The sequence below is a fragment of the Histoplasma capsulatum genome, genomic scaffold (genome assembly GCF_000149585.1).
Source record: "Histoplasma capsulatum NAm1 scaffold_2 genomic scaffold, whole genome shotgun sequence".
Classification (NCBI taxonomy): Eukaryota; Fungi; Ascomycota; class Eurotiomycetes; order Onygenales; family Ajellomycetaceae; genus Histoplasma; species Histoplasma mississippiense.
In genome coordinates this window covers 1,325,723-1,339,859 of record NW_001813981.1, presented here as the reverse complement: position 1 = coordinate 1,339,859, position 14,137 = coordinate 1,325,723, and the positions used below count along the sequence as shown (strand labels likewise).

Here is a 14,137-nt window from a genome sequence, read left to right as displayed (position 1 = left end):
TTCTTTTCCTACTTTTGGGAGGATTTCTAGCTGGATGGATGTGAAATGGATGTTCCCAGCTAGATATGTGCCCAGTTGAGTTCTTACTTTACATTGCATGAAACACCCACGGGTTATGTTGGTTTTGCAGAGGGTGGGTAGAGTTGTCCTGTACAATGTCCTTGTATGCCCTACCTACCAGCTAATTCATATATTGCTAATTACCCTATTTATGGATGTTTGCTGTGCAATCCAAATATCATTGATATCATCCTGAACGCCTTTGCTGGGGAAAATCTTAAGAATACACGGTTCAAATGGAAGAAACCAAGGAAAGGAATCCCAACGCCAACCCCCTTCCCGATCCCTATCTCGTCCTCAAAACACCCCCGCCCTCACCATGACCTCCCTAAACTGCTCCAACGAGACACCGGCATGCAATCCATCCCCGCCGTTGGCCTCTCTCACCATGTCCCTCAACAGCTCCTCACTGACATCCTCCTTCAAATCCCTCGCCACCCTCCTTAAATGCGCCACAGATATGGGCCCCGCGGTCCCGCGCGTGAACAGTTTATACGCATGCTCGACTTCAGCAAAGATGGCGTCTTCATCGCGAGAGTGCAGCTTCAGCGCGCAGACGGAGAGGAATGGTTCGTACGGGACAAAGCCGGTGGCGGTGGGGTCGACCGCGGAGAGGATGGAGGCTAGTTCTTTTTGGTCTGTGGGTGAGATGCCGAGGGCTCTGGGTGCATTTTGATTTTTATGAGTTAGGAAGGCTTATTATTGCACTGCATAAATAATGGTGGGCTGAATGGGAGAAGTGTGGGGTAGTGTCCGTGAATGGGCATACATCATCGCGTGCCGAACATCTTGGGTTTTAATTACGCCTTCCTTCTCTGAAGGATAGTCGTCGCTTTTTGTAGAGAAGAGATGGAACGCTTCTTTGATTTCCGCTTCTTCATCGCCGGTTATACCGTTCTCTTTGGCGAGTTTAGACTGACGTGTTCGCTTCTCTTTGTGACCCGTGGAGGACCGTTTTGGTGGCTGTGGTGGTTGGTTGTTGTTGGTTGGTTGGTTAGTTAGTTAGGAATTAACATAACACAGGATATCAATATACTAATTGTTGATAACTTACCATATTCAATATATCAAAATCGCAACAGGGAATATGGCGTTAAGGAGACGACGGAGTTGGCTATATTCATCCAAGCTCCGGAGTTTTTTGCGGCTGGTGGTGACGTCGGGCTTGGCGCAGGACGCATTGATAATTGTGATCCCTCATATTCCCTGAGCTTGCACGTTGACGCATGCAAGATGGTAGCCTGGGATATTCAAATATTGCATAGATGCGAAGAAGACATATCCATTCTTTGCTTTTGAAATGTTTTTGAGCACTTTCACGCTGGATATAATTAAAACATCATCGTCCCAAACCCGGACTGCTCCACTACTATTCACCTGAAACCACTTCTCCTGCTGGCACTGCGGGATACAATCGCATTGCCCTACCCAGAGAGAAGATGGACGTTGTGTTGTGTATTTATGATATCTCCAAGGTGGGCTATACCCCCAACCATTGGTTGTTAAAGCATCATCTGACAAGAAATGCACCAGGGCCTCGCTCGACAAGTCAGTATACCCGAGCACCATCTCTAGTTCTCATATCCAACAACTAATGACTCTCGATAGCTTTCATTTGCTATCACTGGTACCCAGATAGATGCGATTTATCACACTTCACTAGTATTCGGGGGAGTGGAATACTTCTTCGGTAGAGGGATTCAACAAGCGGCTCCTGGAACAACCCATCATGGGGAGCCCATTGAGCGGATCTACATGGGCACCTCTCAGCTTCCGATTGAAGTGATAGTTGAGTACATGGAATCTTTGGCGGCAGTTTACACGGAAGACGTATGTGCGCTCCCAACTTTGCCCCTCCATAATATCTGAAATGAATTACATGTATCACGAATCAATCTGAGGCACGGCGAACGCTTATATCGGAAATGCACACTAGTCCTACGATCTTTTCCTCCGCAACTGTAATAATTTTACGCATGATCTCGCCACATTTCTAGTTGGAAAGGGTATCCCTGACCATATCAGAAATCTCCCTGAGACCTTTCTTAGCACACCCTTTGGCCAAATGATGAGACCATATATTGATGGTATGCTTCGCGGAGCAACTCGAGGCCCAGAGAGACCTCACCCTGTTGCCGCAATCCAACCTCCCACCGTTGGAGCAAATGGGGCTACAAGGCCGATTTCTGGGTATCCCAAGCCTTCGCACCCTGTCCAGGAAGGATATGTTCGTAACGTGACAACCAGTCGAGAAGTAGAGGAGCTCCTAGCCTCTGCAAACTCCTCGTGCGCAGTGATATTTTTCACATCTGCAACATGTCCGCCGTGCAAAGTAATGTATCCAGTGTACGACGAACTTGCCGAAGAAGCCGGTAATAAAGCTATTCTTATCAAGGTGGATATATCTCGCGCTTTCGATGTCTCCGCAAAATACGGTATCAGGGCGACGCCAACTTTCATGACATTTCTAAAAGGGAAGAAGGAAAACGAATGGAGTGGAGCAAACGAAGGCGAACTACGTGGAAATGTCCGACTTCTTATTGACATGGCTTGGCCGCCTCATCCGCACAGACGACTAAGGCTACCGACTTTAGAACGCCCCGTTGACTCCTACGTGCTTTACAAGAAGACTCCCCCACTAGATAAGTTGACCCAAAAACTCGGCTCAGCAGGTGACGAACCCTCCCTTCAGGACTTGGTCAAGTTCATCAAGTCAAGAGATAGCGGTGGACCAGCAGTTCCTGCGCTCCCAAACCTCTCATTGCTCCAAGACTTCATCAAATCGAAATTCCTTTCCCTCCCGCAAGGCGTTCATTTTGCGGTAATCGATTTAGTTCGCGCTGCATTTTCTGACCCCCGCGTCAGTGGTTTCTTCGCAGAGGAAGACGCGCACCACTCTTTGTTGACTTTGCTTGGAGGAACCAGCGATCTGTCCAAATACCCTTACAGCCAACAACTCGTGATGACGCAGCTGGCTTGCAACCTCTTCACATCGCCACTATATCTAGATCAAATAGTATTCCACAGCATCCTTCGCGAGACATGCATAAAAATTGCCACGTTCTCCCTCCTTGCCCAACACGTCAGTCTTCGCGCAGCTGGCGCATCCTTTATGTATAATCTTGCGGCGTTTAACCACAACGAGAGACTGGGCAATGCGCCAGATCGGCTGTCGGATGCAGACCAGGTGGAACTGGTCGCGTCGGTTCTTGAAGCTATCAGGATGGAGACTGAGAGTGTTGAGAGTCTCCATGGCCATCTATTATCGCTGGGCCTATTTGTACATCTTGCTCCTATTGATGGGGAAGTCCTGGACTTGTGTAGAGTGATGGAAGCTCAGGGGATTGTCAAAGAGAAAGAGAAAGTGAGTGCTCTTGCGGAAGAGCCCCTTATTAAAGAAATAGGAGAACTTCTTGGGAATGGGTTGATCACACGTTAAACAAATCTGGGAGAGCAATTCTTGAGGCTTTTCACTCACTAGTTCTGTTTTATTTTGAGCTTGTCATATCCCCCCTTTATATCCATTGAATGATATGCTTTCCCATTTATATCATCCCCAATGCCTTTTGGTAGAATTTAGATGTCGTTTCTTCCCACTTTCTTAACAATTCCACTCTACGATCACCTCTGCTACCCCTGAGATTCTTAATAAAAGGCTGGTGAAGAGATTAACTATTAAGAACCCGTCATAGTATTTTTGGATATTCTAATAAGCGATTCTGGTGAACGATTTGTTAAATTGGATGATAGGCAAGTTGACGAGTTTCCGCAAGTTTTTTGGCCTTTAGCGGATCATTCGATGAATGAGTTTGAACAGCCGGAATTGGTCCTGGGTAAAACGTAATTGATTTCTTATTCCAATGTGAGCAAAATTGCTTTGCCTAGAATATCCACGGATATCTAGCTTTGGATTCGAGTGGTGTTCGCTCCCCGTTCACAATTCGTGATGCTCTCAATTCGTCCTGGCCTGATAATTATAGTCCTATATAGAGTGGCCTACTATTTCAACCGTTTGAAGGTTGGATAGAGTTTTGCTTTTCAATATCACTCCATTGAATCCCCTTTCCTAGAATATATGAACCAGACATTCCTGTAAAACGCCTATATTCCCATCCTCCAAAGAATTCCATCATATAGCTTTCCTCCTGTGGAAAGTTGTACACCGCTGTGATGTTGGTGTAAACAAAGTACAGAAGAGAATAATCCATTTCAAGACAAATAAAAAGTGCCGGCCCGGCCGTCCCATCATGTCCTGGAACGCATAGAATAAAAAATGACGAACGAAATTTGCCTCACCAACTATCGAAATTACCGAACCCACCGCCTCCATTCGCAGCTTTGAATTTCTTTCTCGCATGTTCAAGATCGGGCTCCTCGTCGATAAATTCTGCAATTTCGTCTTCACTCGCCTTTTTTTGAGCGGCGGCGGTGGCGGCAGTAGCTGCTTTAAGATATCTCCCCACACCCATATTTCCACCAGAGGATGCAGCGCTATTTGCCACACCTCCAGTTCGTACCCGCTTGCCTGTCCAGGTTAGTTGGTCGTCGCTTTGGCCGTCTCTTGAACTGGAACCATTCGAAGGATCAGGGCCAGCGCCTGTTTGCGCTTCATCTTCTGCGCGTTTCTGGCTTAGGAATTCTTCAAATGGGTCGACAAAGATTGTAACGTTGATGATACGGATAGGCGTGATGGGCTTGTTGGTGGAATCCACTGGGGAAATTTCGAGGGCGTTTAAGGTTGTAGATGATGGCGAAGGGTCGTCGATTAGACGAGCGAATATGGTGTGCTTGAGATTTAGATGGGGGAGGGCACGGTAGGCAATGAAGCTGGTTTTTATGAGTTAACACTGGTTTATACCTTTTCTTTTAAATAAATGTTCAGGCATAGAGATCGACAGCTGGGAAATTGGATGAAGGGAATATATTGTACCCACAATTGGCTACTATTCGTATTTTTGCCTTTATTAGCCATGCTCACCGTCCCTCTGGCATCATGTTTGAACGGTCCCTCGATCTCATCCTCAAAGTTCTTCCCCCAGATACTTTCACCACCTCTGCCAGTACCAGTTGGATCACCACCTTGAATCATGAAGCCTTTAATGTTTCGGTGAAAAGTGACATCATTATAATATCCCTTCTTAGCTAACTGAATAAAGCTCCAAACAGCCTTGGGTGCATGTTCTGTATGGAGTTCAAGGTTGAGATCCCCCATCGTTGTACTAATGCGCGCGTATCCCTTGATATTAACACGGCCCCGATGCAGCATGTATTGTTCATCGGTGAGCAGAGCAAGGTCAGCAGATGTGTGAGGGGTGATACCAGTGCTGGTAAAGGAAGCAGCTGCAAGTCCTGTTGTATGTTTTGCGGCGTTGTATGGCGTTGGTTTCTTGTTTTGATTCATTGAGGCTTTCGTGGAACTATTTTTGCCCAAAACTGTGGTATCCTTCTCTTTCGATTTTTCAAGAGCGGTAGCGTGTGCTTTTTGTTCGCGTTCCGCGCGTGCTTTCGATACAGCCTCTTTTGCCTTCAAAATCCTCGCCGAGCTCCCCATAGCATTCATGTTCACGGTACTTCTTTGTTCCCGCAACTGTTCATCTGATAAACCGCTTTCCCCATCTATTAGAAATTTAAAAGAACTAAGATCTCGAGACTGGATATTCTGCGGATCCTGTAGCGTGATGATATCCTTCCGTCCAAACTCTTCATCCGTCACCAAATCCCTCCACATTTTTGCCTTGACATTTAGTTTGTCTAACGTATCCCACGCAAAAACGTTTCCTGATGGTTTCAAAGCCACAATATGCGTATTATCCGTAAATGCTTTATACGTGACGGGGTCAACATATTCGCCTTCGTCATTTTTCGCAAAATTCAGTTTAATTAGGTCAGAGCTTCTGAGAGGGGTGCCGTCGACGGGATTTGTGCCATGTTTCTTAATCCAAGGAATTATATTCGTGAGGTCGAATAGAGTACCGGAGAGTGTGCAAACGGGATGTGAGAAAGGCTGTAGGGAGAGTGAGCAGAAGTTGAATGGGAGACGTTTAAAAGAAGAATGTACGGTTCCCGCTTTCGATCGAACCCCGGAACCGGCGCTGGCGGAGTATGCATCTTCGGATGCCCATTCTGAATGGGTAATCTATTTATATTTAACATCTGTTAGTGTTGAAGCAATCCTGCGTTTCTGCTGCCAGGCTGAATTCAATCATACGTAGAGCTTATCAGTTCCTGCAAGATAACTTCATCAGTATCACGGAATGTATTTTGAGAAATAAAGGCCTGCTACGTACCTTTTCCCATGCTTAATGATCGACCTACTGCCGACAGCTATCGCATGTCTTGCTGTCGCAGAAACTTGTCGGCGCTTGAGTTGCAGGCTGAAATGGAATTACATCAGCGGGCGTTTAAGCTTTCGTACGCTAATCCTCTTCGGGAAACTTTTCTTGAAATCAAAGCAACGCTGTATGTAAAGTGTTTCCTACTTATAAATGAGGGCGAGGACGGCAGATATTGAGTATATTTAAGTAGTCGGCGTTGCTTATGGAGCAAAGAAGTGGCTGGGAAACGTTAATTTAATAATTACACCCGATTGAAAAGTAAGCCTTTCCCTAAACCTTTCTCAACCCGATGCCTAGGGGATACAAAGATGGTATCAATAAATGGACGCTGTAGGAAAAGAATTGCTTTTTCTTCGGATAGTACACAGCGACAAAGAAGAAGGCCTTATCGCGACTCCATTGGTCGCAATTGGCATAAGAAAATAATACACATGAAACAGCCGATTTTTAAGGTTGCTTTTCCTTGGAAAGGGAGAATATTCAGGGCGTTGGCGTTTGGAATCGGAGGGGGACGATCCATTGATTCCCAAAGTCAACACCATGTCGCCGTCGACTACCATATTTCTTCCATACAACTTGGCTGATACCAATATCTGCAACTGTGATGTTCCAGGCTAGTCCTTCGCCGGACCCAAGCGCATGAACAAGCCCGGTTTTGGGTGCTGCAAGGCAAACGATGAATTTTGAATTGACACTCAATCGAGAACCTTGAACGAGCGTTGCTTCGCCTGAAGCAAAGGAAAAGGGTTAGTTTGTCAGATTAGAGAGCTGTTAAGATGTAACAACTATAAAATATCTTACCTGATACAGCAGAGAGACCCGATGGGACATCCACGGACAAAATTTCAACATTGTTGCGATTAGCCCACGAGATCATTTCAAAGGCAGTCGCTTGGTCGTCAGTTCGTAGGTCATCAAAAGCAATATGAACACCAAATAAGGCATCTATTACAAGGTCGGGAACGTAATCACCAGAGGTCAATCGCGTTGATATTTCTTCCCATTTCATGACTCTTCCGGTAACCTTTTTGAAGATGTCGATCTGTTTCCGTACACCATCCATGAACTCGTCTTCCCGATCCAAGCCAAGGACACAAAGCGTTACTCGATATCCCCGATTACGGAAATGTCGAGCGGCACATATAGCACGACTGCCAGTTCGGTGATTCCCAGCTAAAACTAATATGGTGGATGAAATCGCAAGTTTGGAGACTTGAAACACTGCAGCCTCAGCAATGCCTCGTCCAGCGTTTTCCGTAATAATGTCTTCTCCCAAACCAAGTTCCGTAATGGCCAACTGCTCTATCTCAATCATTTGGAGTGGACCGACACAGGGGCATGGCCGTTTTGTTGCTGCCAGCAGCAAAGAACCAGTTGATGACGAGCCCGATCCTATTAAAGGCGAACTCTTGTGTGGTTGCGGACTTTCGGTACGAGAACCTGTCATTTGGCCACGAGATAAGGAGCTGATCTGAGAAGATACAAGAGTCGATCCGAGAATCATACTCCCTTTTCGAGATTGTGCACGGGCAGATACGCATACTCTCGACCTAGCTCTCGCGGAATTTTTTCCGCTACTGAAACGCTCTTCGCTGGCTTCATCGTCGTCCGTTTCCCCTGCTTCACTATTCCATTTATCGTTCGATGGAGTGTCATCAAGGACATTCTCCGTGTAGTGTAAATTTCTGCCATCGTTCGTCCCTGGTCTTTGAACTCTCCTGTTGAAACTGACCAATCGTTCTTCGCCAGTGGTAGTATCATCATTGCGAATCTCGTCGAAAACACGACGCTTATCGAACTTTGATAGATTACTGGCGAAATCGAAATCTCCCATCTCCTGAATGTCCGTTGCGTCCTCCGTTGCCCATCCACTCGGGTCCTCAGCAAATGATTTCTTGCTCCTTACTTTAGACCGCCTGGCTCGCCCATTATTGAGCTTTTGTGGAGACGGATTGCGGGCTGGTTCAACAAACGCAGTCTTACGCCAACCCTTCCCTGGAACAGGGGATCTCGACGAACCTGTCGTGGCAGTAGGGTTTTCCGTTATTGCGTCAACGCCGGAAGATTGCACAGCTGCGTCTTTATTCATCTTGTTCCTTCCGCCCCTTCGACTACGTTTTCCGGTATACTTGAGCGGCGCTTCCAGAGGCCCTGCACCCTTACGGCCTTCTGGAATACTCGACTCCGCCTGTTCCACTTGTGTACCCTGATCCTCCGTCGATCCTTCGTTGAAACTCAGGTTGTTAAATGGCTCGCTGAGTGTTGCTGTTGCATCATCTACCTCCGCATGTTTTGGGCCAGTTGGAGTTATGGCAGTGGAAACCATAGACTTTGCGCCAGAGCGGGCGGAAGACTCCGAATCAGCAATCATAACTGGAGAAGTGGCGTCTCGTTTGCCAGTATTTAAATGTATGTTCGTGGTCGAAATTGACGAATTTTTAGAGGGTTTTTGGAAACTTAGTATCGCGGGGTCAACAAACGCTTGAGGCCGGGATTCTAGCGACACGGTCTCAACCGCATTTTCCTGCCTGCGTTGCGGAAGTTGCGACGGGCGTTGTGAAGGAGGCAGCGTGCTACCATTATGGAAGGACGTATGGGCTGTAGTTCCGTAGTTGGCGGCTGCGGGAGGGTTCGGTATTTGGTGGGAAGACAATTCTAGATCTGCGATGCCTGGAGCGTCAATATGGTACAGCGGAATATGCTGCCCACTCCATAGTAGCGTTGCTATATCTGCGTCAGCATAGGCACATATCACATAATGTGAGAGAATGCAGCTAACCATGTTGAAGCGTTAGTCGCTGTCCCGCAACATCAGCAACCACCCCTTGAACCTGTGAGTCTGGTGGTGACTTGAGCGTAACCAGAACGGTATATCCCACAAAGTCCGCTGCCATAATGAAATTAGCGCGGCAAAAGAAGAATCGAAAGTCAGAATTGGGATTTTCGCATAGTGCCACACAGATCACGTATAAGAACAAATAAGTATTTGTTGTAGAGATCCTGTAGCTATGCTTTGGCGTGTGGTTTAAGGTTGAAAGATTGTGTTGGAGGGATTGGATTGGGTGGTTCGTCCCCTCTAGTTACTTCAGAGATGGCGTCGCGCTGGTGGAGAGAGCGCTCTTTTGCCTAAAATTGAAGCCTCCCACGTGACCTGTTATCGATACCCAAGTAAGGAGTCAAAAGTAATTGATGGGTGAATACTGAATAGTGAAGTATTGGAAATTGGTGGTTTTGAATAACCATGGATTCACTTTGCTATCATTGTAACCTCTTCAGAATATTTTCAGAATAGTTACACATGAATCATTATCAAGTTTTTCAGAATACATCACTATTTTATACTATGGGGGGTGCCCCTATCAGGCCCCTTCAAGGGGTGGGCAAACGAACCTCTGAATCCCAGGGGATGAAGACATCTTTAACTTCTTCAAAGGGTTGGAAAGCTCAGGCGCAACACTCTATAGCAGGAGATTCATGACACATGCAGCTGGGCAGGGCGGAGCGAAAGTGCGAAGTCGTATTATTCATTATGTTGCTATTGAACAATATCATCACAGATATCATCATCGATATATCATCGCAGATATCATCAGTGGATATCATTCATTCAAGCAGGTCAGTAGAGAGATAGGCAGGTAGGCAAGCAGATAGCAGCTAGTAAGCTAGCATTGATAGGTAGGTGGGTAGCTACATGGTGATGCTTATTCTCATAGGGATTGATTAGATATCGAGCGGTAGATTTGTAGGTAGGCAGATAATTTAGGGCTCAGAATATGGGGTATCCAAGTCAATTGTGAAATAGTGTCAAAATCAAGTCTCCACTGTTGTCAATAAAAGTGGGGATTTTCAGGATTTTAGATCAATCAGAGATGCAAAAATCTCCTTTACATCAATAAAATCATTGAGACTTTAAGTCATTTTGGAATACAATGACATCCAATCATTTCAGACAAAATGAAGCAACTTCCCTCAGAGCTTTGTATGATTCTTAGAGACTTCGCTTCGCCGCGTCTAATAAAAGTCTTCTGACATGCAACAAAGCTGTTTCTGATTTCATGTGTGTGTTACAGAGGCTTTACAGAAGCTAGCAAAAAGTGAAGAATGTCAGTGAGGTTTAAAATATGAGGTTGTTGTGTGCATCTTACCAAAATAGGGAATTTTTTGTTGCGTGCAATGGTTGTCTAGTACCACTCGCAGTCGACAACATAATTTCCCAATTTGGACACAGGCATTCCAGGTTCGGGTTAAAGGTAGCCCATACACCAGTCTACACTTTTAGAGCTTGACTAATGTGACAAAGGAAAAATCTCGGTTGGTCACAATGCGTTGGGCAGTCCGTACCGTCTTCAGCACAACCAAAGGTCTGAAAACTGGGATCAGTTAGGAACAGGGTGGTGGACTGATTTCGTGCGAGCGCGAGCCCCCATGTCGCGTTTGCCACGTACAACGCTGCATGACGGCCCTTACTGACAAACCGCCGGCCAGCATGGCAAGTCTCGCGTCGAGCCCAGTTCACTACCCTAGCCCGCCTTGCAGTATTAAACGCGTTGTTCATCGTCAGCATCGATATAATTTCCAAAGAGCAAGACACAATCGTGTTATATGCAAGTGTGCCTTAAACAAAACCAGAGGTATGGACAATATGTGTTGAGCTTACACGTCTAAGCAAATATCAGCCAACTGCAAGGTAGTAAACCATCATGCCAACCTCCACCCGAGCCGATATGGCCGCACGTCCGGTGACTCCCAAGCCAGCGCTTAACAAAGCGCGGCCTCGCGCCAGAGGACCGCCAACCAGGTCAGCAGCAGGAAATCAGTCGATGGAGCCCAAATACCTCAAGCCGAGCAACGAGCACTGTTGGAGACACCGCGCAGGGCCCATCCCGCAGGCAATACTCTGCTGGTAGCACTACTGCCACCCGCGGTTCTCCTACGAGCAATACGACGAGCAATATTTCAAACAAAGGCAGCGTTGAGGCGGCAAGGGAAAGAACACTATCTGCCTTGGAACATGGTGCACAATTTGCATCAGAGTCAGAAAGGAATGCTGAGACACTGATTTCTGCTGTAACCCAAAACCCTCAAGCAGCTCAACAGTTGAGCAGCAGTGGTCGTCACGCACAAGATAGAAGGAGATAATGCGACAAGGAAGATACCGAGGAGAATCCATGCTAAAACAAATGGGTATCTTGTCTAATAATATGGTCGTCCACTCTTTCCACTATTGAAGATATCACGGACCTCTTGGCGGTATTGAGTAAACTCTTTCAGCTTCAAATTCACAAATGAAGTCATTCCAGGTGTCCAAAATGGAGATTCAGCCGCGCACAGGGACTCTTTAGGCACCTTATCATAAAACGGCTCAAGATGCGTCCTGAAAAGATTGAACAAACCCTTTGGGGTCTGCAGCGCATTCAAGTACCAGTATCGACCATCCTCTAGAGCAGTCCTCATGGCCATGGCCCGAGAGTAGAGATTTCCGTTGTGATGTAGCGGTATGCCCGTCTCCTCTTGTTCGAATATTTCCGTAAATTTCTCGTAGCTTGCTCTAAACCGTTCATACTCTGGGCCTTTGATTTGATCCACACCCATTCCTGTTAGCCAAAAGGGAGGCAACAGGTCCCCCAGAGGCAGAGAGCACGCCCATTCAAGATCAATGATGTGTTTGATGTTCCAGTCCTTGTCAATGAAGATATTGCTGGCATGCATATCTGTCAATTGCATGATGAATGGACCATTGTGGAGATACCGATCAGTAAATTTATGGAGTGATGCTCTCATTAGCACTAGATCCTTAGCTTGTGTACGTGCATCTTCTTCGCTATAGGCAGCATTTCTTTGATATTGGAGACGATTATCATGACTTGCAAGTAAATCAAGATAGAAGCTATCAGAACTTGTGTAGGTCATATTCCGCGCGATACCGGATGGGATAGCCCAGTTCTCCAGTTGGTGGAGATGACAGAGCATGGGGCGATTGGATAGGCTGATTCAGCCGTCATTATCAATCGTCCAAGAGCCGATCCGAGGCTGTGTAACCTTAGTGAGAGAGATCATAACTCTCGCCATACTTCGATAAAGATTCTGGGTCTGTGCTTCTGTATGTGGCAGGGTAAATGCGCTTGAGAGCATTTGTGCGTTCTCACTTTCAACCCAATCAATCAGAATATAGCCGTGGTTCAAAAAGGTAGTTCTTTTCTGTGGAATGTATTCGCAGAATCCTGGACTCTCAAACAGACGACAGAAGAAGCGCCAGACAAAGGACTTGATCCTTTGACAGAGTGGAATAAATTTTGGATCAAAGAACTGCTCGCTCAGTAGATATTAGCAAATTATCAGATAGCTGAAGAATTGCATGTACTCACACTGAGACCACCAGGTACTCCAAACCCTCGTAGCTTTGGAATTGGTAAATCCGGACAGTTCTCATTGATCCAGATGTATGTTGCAGCCTCGGATCGTATCTTCTCCTCCGCATTGCCAGGGAATTCTTCTTCACCAATCTTTTACGGCAAAGGCACCCTGAATGCCATTTTTTCAGGGAGCGATTGTCCAGAGTTGTTGATATGTACAGGGATACACACGTTGAAGCTTCCGTGTAGCCACATAAGCTTGTTGTTGACTTGCTCGACCATTTTTGGAACTTGTACCGGGTCGGGGCATGCGAACCCACAATGAGAAGCTACAAGCCTCTGGATTTCCTTCTTCTGACTATCTAACTCAGTATATAAGATCCCCCTTTTTTGGGTATATTGCAATTCTGCCCTCATATCCTCCTCTTCAACTTCCGCATTCGATAGGGTGATGAAACGGTTTAGAAGGGCTTTGCGCGGTTTGACAGTGCTAGCAATGCTGGGTGTTATCAGTTGGCCGGATTCAGCATGATGATTTGAGGGAGCATCTCGAGCAGTGTGGGTCTCCGTCATATGTATTGTGCTTGCTTGATACTGACAATGCCCTGCTGTAAGGAGATGTGTTGTGTGAAACCCTGGTGGACCTTGCAATGGTAACTGGAATGGTTTGTCTTTTGGTCAATGGACTCTACTGTTCTGCTTGAGATTATATATATATGCTATGAGCGCAAGCCGGAACAACATTTTCCCGCGACATTGGAGTCAATCATTTTGGCCGACCGAGAGATAGTTGCCTTCTCAGTCTCGCATGGCCATACAGCAGTGAGGTCACTATGAAGTTCTTGAAGAGGAGAAGACGAGTTTCTGCCTCCACAAGTTCGATTTTAACGCTCTGGATGGCAAAGAGAAAGATTTGCCGCAGGCCGTATGGCCTGCGGAGACCACTCGCTTCTGAATTGGCCCAAATTCCTCCGACCGGAAACAGCTCGTGCATACTCCACGGTGGTGGTGTAAAGTGCTAGTAAAATGGCCCTTCATGGCCGTGACCTGAGCTTGGGGGACGCGTAGAAGGACATAGTGATTGGCTTTTGGGGGGAAATGGCTTGAGAACAACAAATATTTAACTATTAGAAAGCTGTAGGTTTGCATTCAATTTGATTCATGCCCTAAGAGACACAAGCATCGATGTCTATAGTCATGCTTAATAGATGTTCACAGCTACTTACAGATATAAAACAGGCAATTCAGATAGATTCAGAAAGACTAACATTGTGTTGGAGGGATTGGGTTGGATTGGGGTGATTCGTACCCTCTATACCACCTCTTTCGCCCCAGTTGCCTATCATATTATTGTTGTTGCTATCTAGCTACTTTGAGTGAATTATATGT

The 14,137-nt window shown here is 46.3% G+C and overlaps 5 protein-coding genes across 5 annotated transcripts; 1 reads left to right on the top strand and 4 right to left on the bottom strand.

The window, feature by feature from the left end:
• Nucleotides 1-357: 357 nt before the first annotated feature.
• HCAG_02492 (conserved hypothetical protein) lies at nucleotides 358-1,241 on the bottom strand (the record flags this gene model as incomplete). Its single annotated transcript, XM_001542271.1, has 3 exons — nucleotides 358-721; nucleotides 830-1,023; nucleotides 1,167-1,241. The coding sequence occupies 3 exons, from the start codon at nucleotides 1,239-1,241 to the stop codon at nucleotides 358-360; spliced, it is 633 nt and encodes a 210-aa protein (XP_001542321.1).
• A 343-nt stretch (nucleotides 1,242-1,584) lies between these two features.
• Nucleotides 1,585-3,499, top strand: HCAG_02491 (predicted protein; the record flags this gene model as incomplete). The annotated part of the gene is made up of 3 exons (XM_001542270.1): nucleotides 1,585-1,608; nucleotides 1,669-1,890; nucleotides 1,997-3,499. 3 exons carry the CDS (start codon nucleotides 1,585-1,587, stop codon nucleotides 3,497-3,499), a joined length of 1,749 nt encoding a protein of 582 aa, XP_001542320.1.
• Nucleotides 3,500-4,352: 853 nt separating this feature from the next.
• Nucleotides 4,353-6,357, bottom strand: HCAG_02490 (conserved hypothetical protein; the record flags this gene model as incomplete). The annotated part of the gene is made up of 4 exons (XM_001542269.1): nucleotides 4,353-4,887; nucleotides 4,995-6,064; nucleotides 6,140-6,183; nucleotides 6,348-6,357. 4 exons carry the CDS (start codon nucleotides 6,355-6,357, stop codon nucleotides 4,353-4,355), a joined length of 1,659 nt encoding a protein of 552 aa, XP_001542319.1.
• Nucleotides 6,358-6,875: 518 nt separating this feature from the next.
• HCAG_02489 (conserved hypothetical protein) lies at nucleotides 6,876-9,289 on the bottom strand (the record flags this gene model as incomplete). Its single annotated transcript, XM_001542268.1, has 3 exons — nucleotides 6,876-7,123; nucleotides 7,197-9,119; nucleotides 9,175-9,289. The coding sequence occupies 3 exons, from the start codon at nucleotides 9,287-9,289 to the stop codon at nucleotides 6,876-6,878; spliced, it is 2,286 nt and encodes a 761-aa protein (XP_001542318.1).
• Nucleotides 9,290-11,588: 2,299 nt separating this feature from the next.
• HCAG_02488 (predicted protein) lies at nucleotides 11,589-13,742 on the bottom strand (the record flags this gene model as incomplete). The annotated part of the gene is made up of 5 exons (XM_001542267.1): nucleotides 11,589-12,381; nucleotides 12,467-12,516; nucleotides 12,761-12,898; nucleotides 12,980-13,238; nucleotides 13,567-13,742. 5 exons carry the CDS (start codon nucleotides 13,740-13,742, stop codon nucleotides 11,589-11,591), a joined length of 1,416 nt encoding a protein of 471 aa, XP_001542317.1.
• Nucleotides 13,743-14,137: the final 395 nt, after the last annotated feature.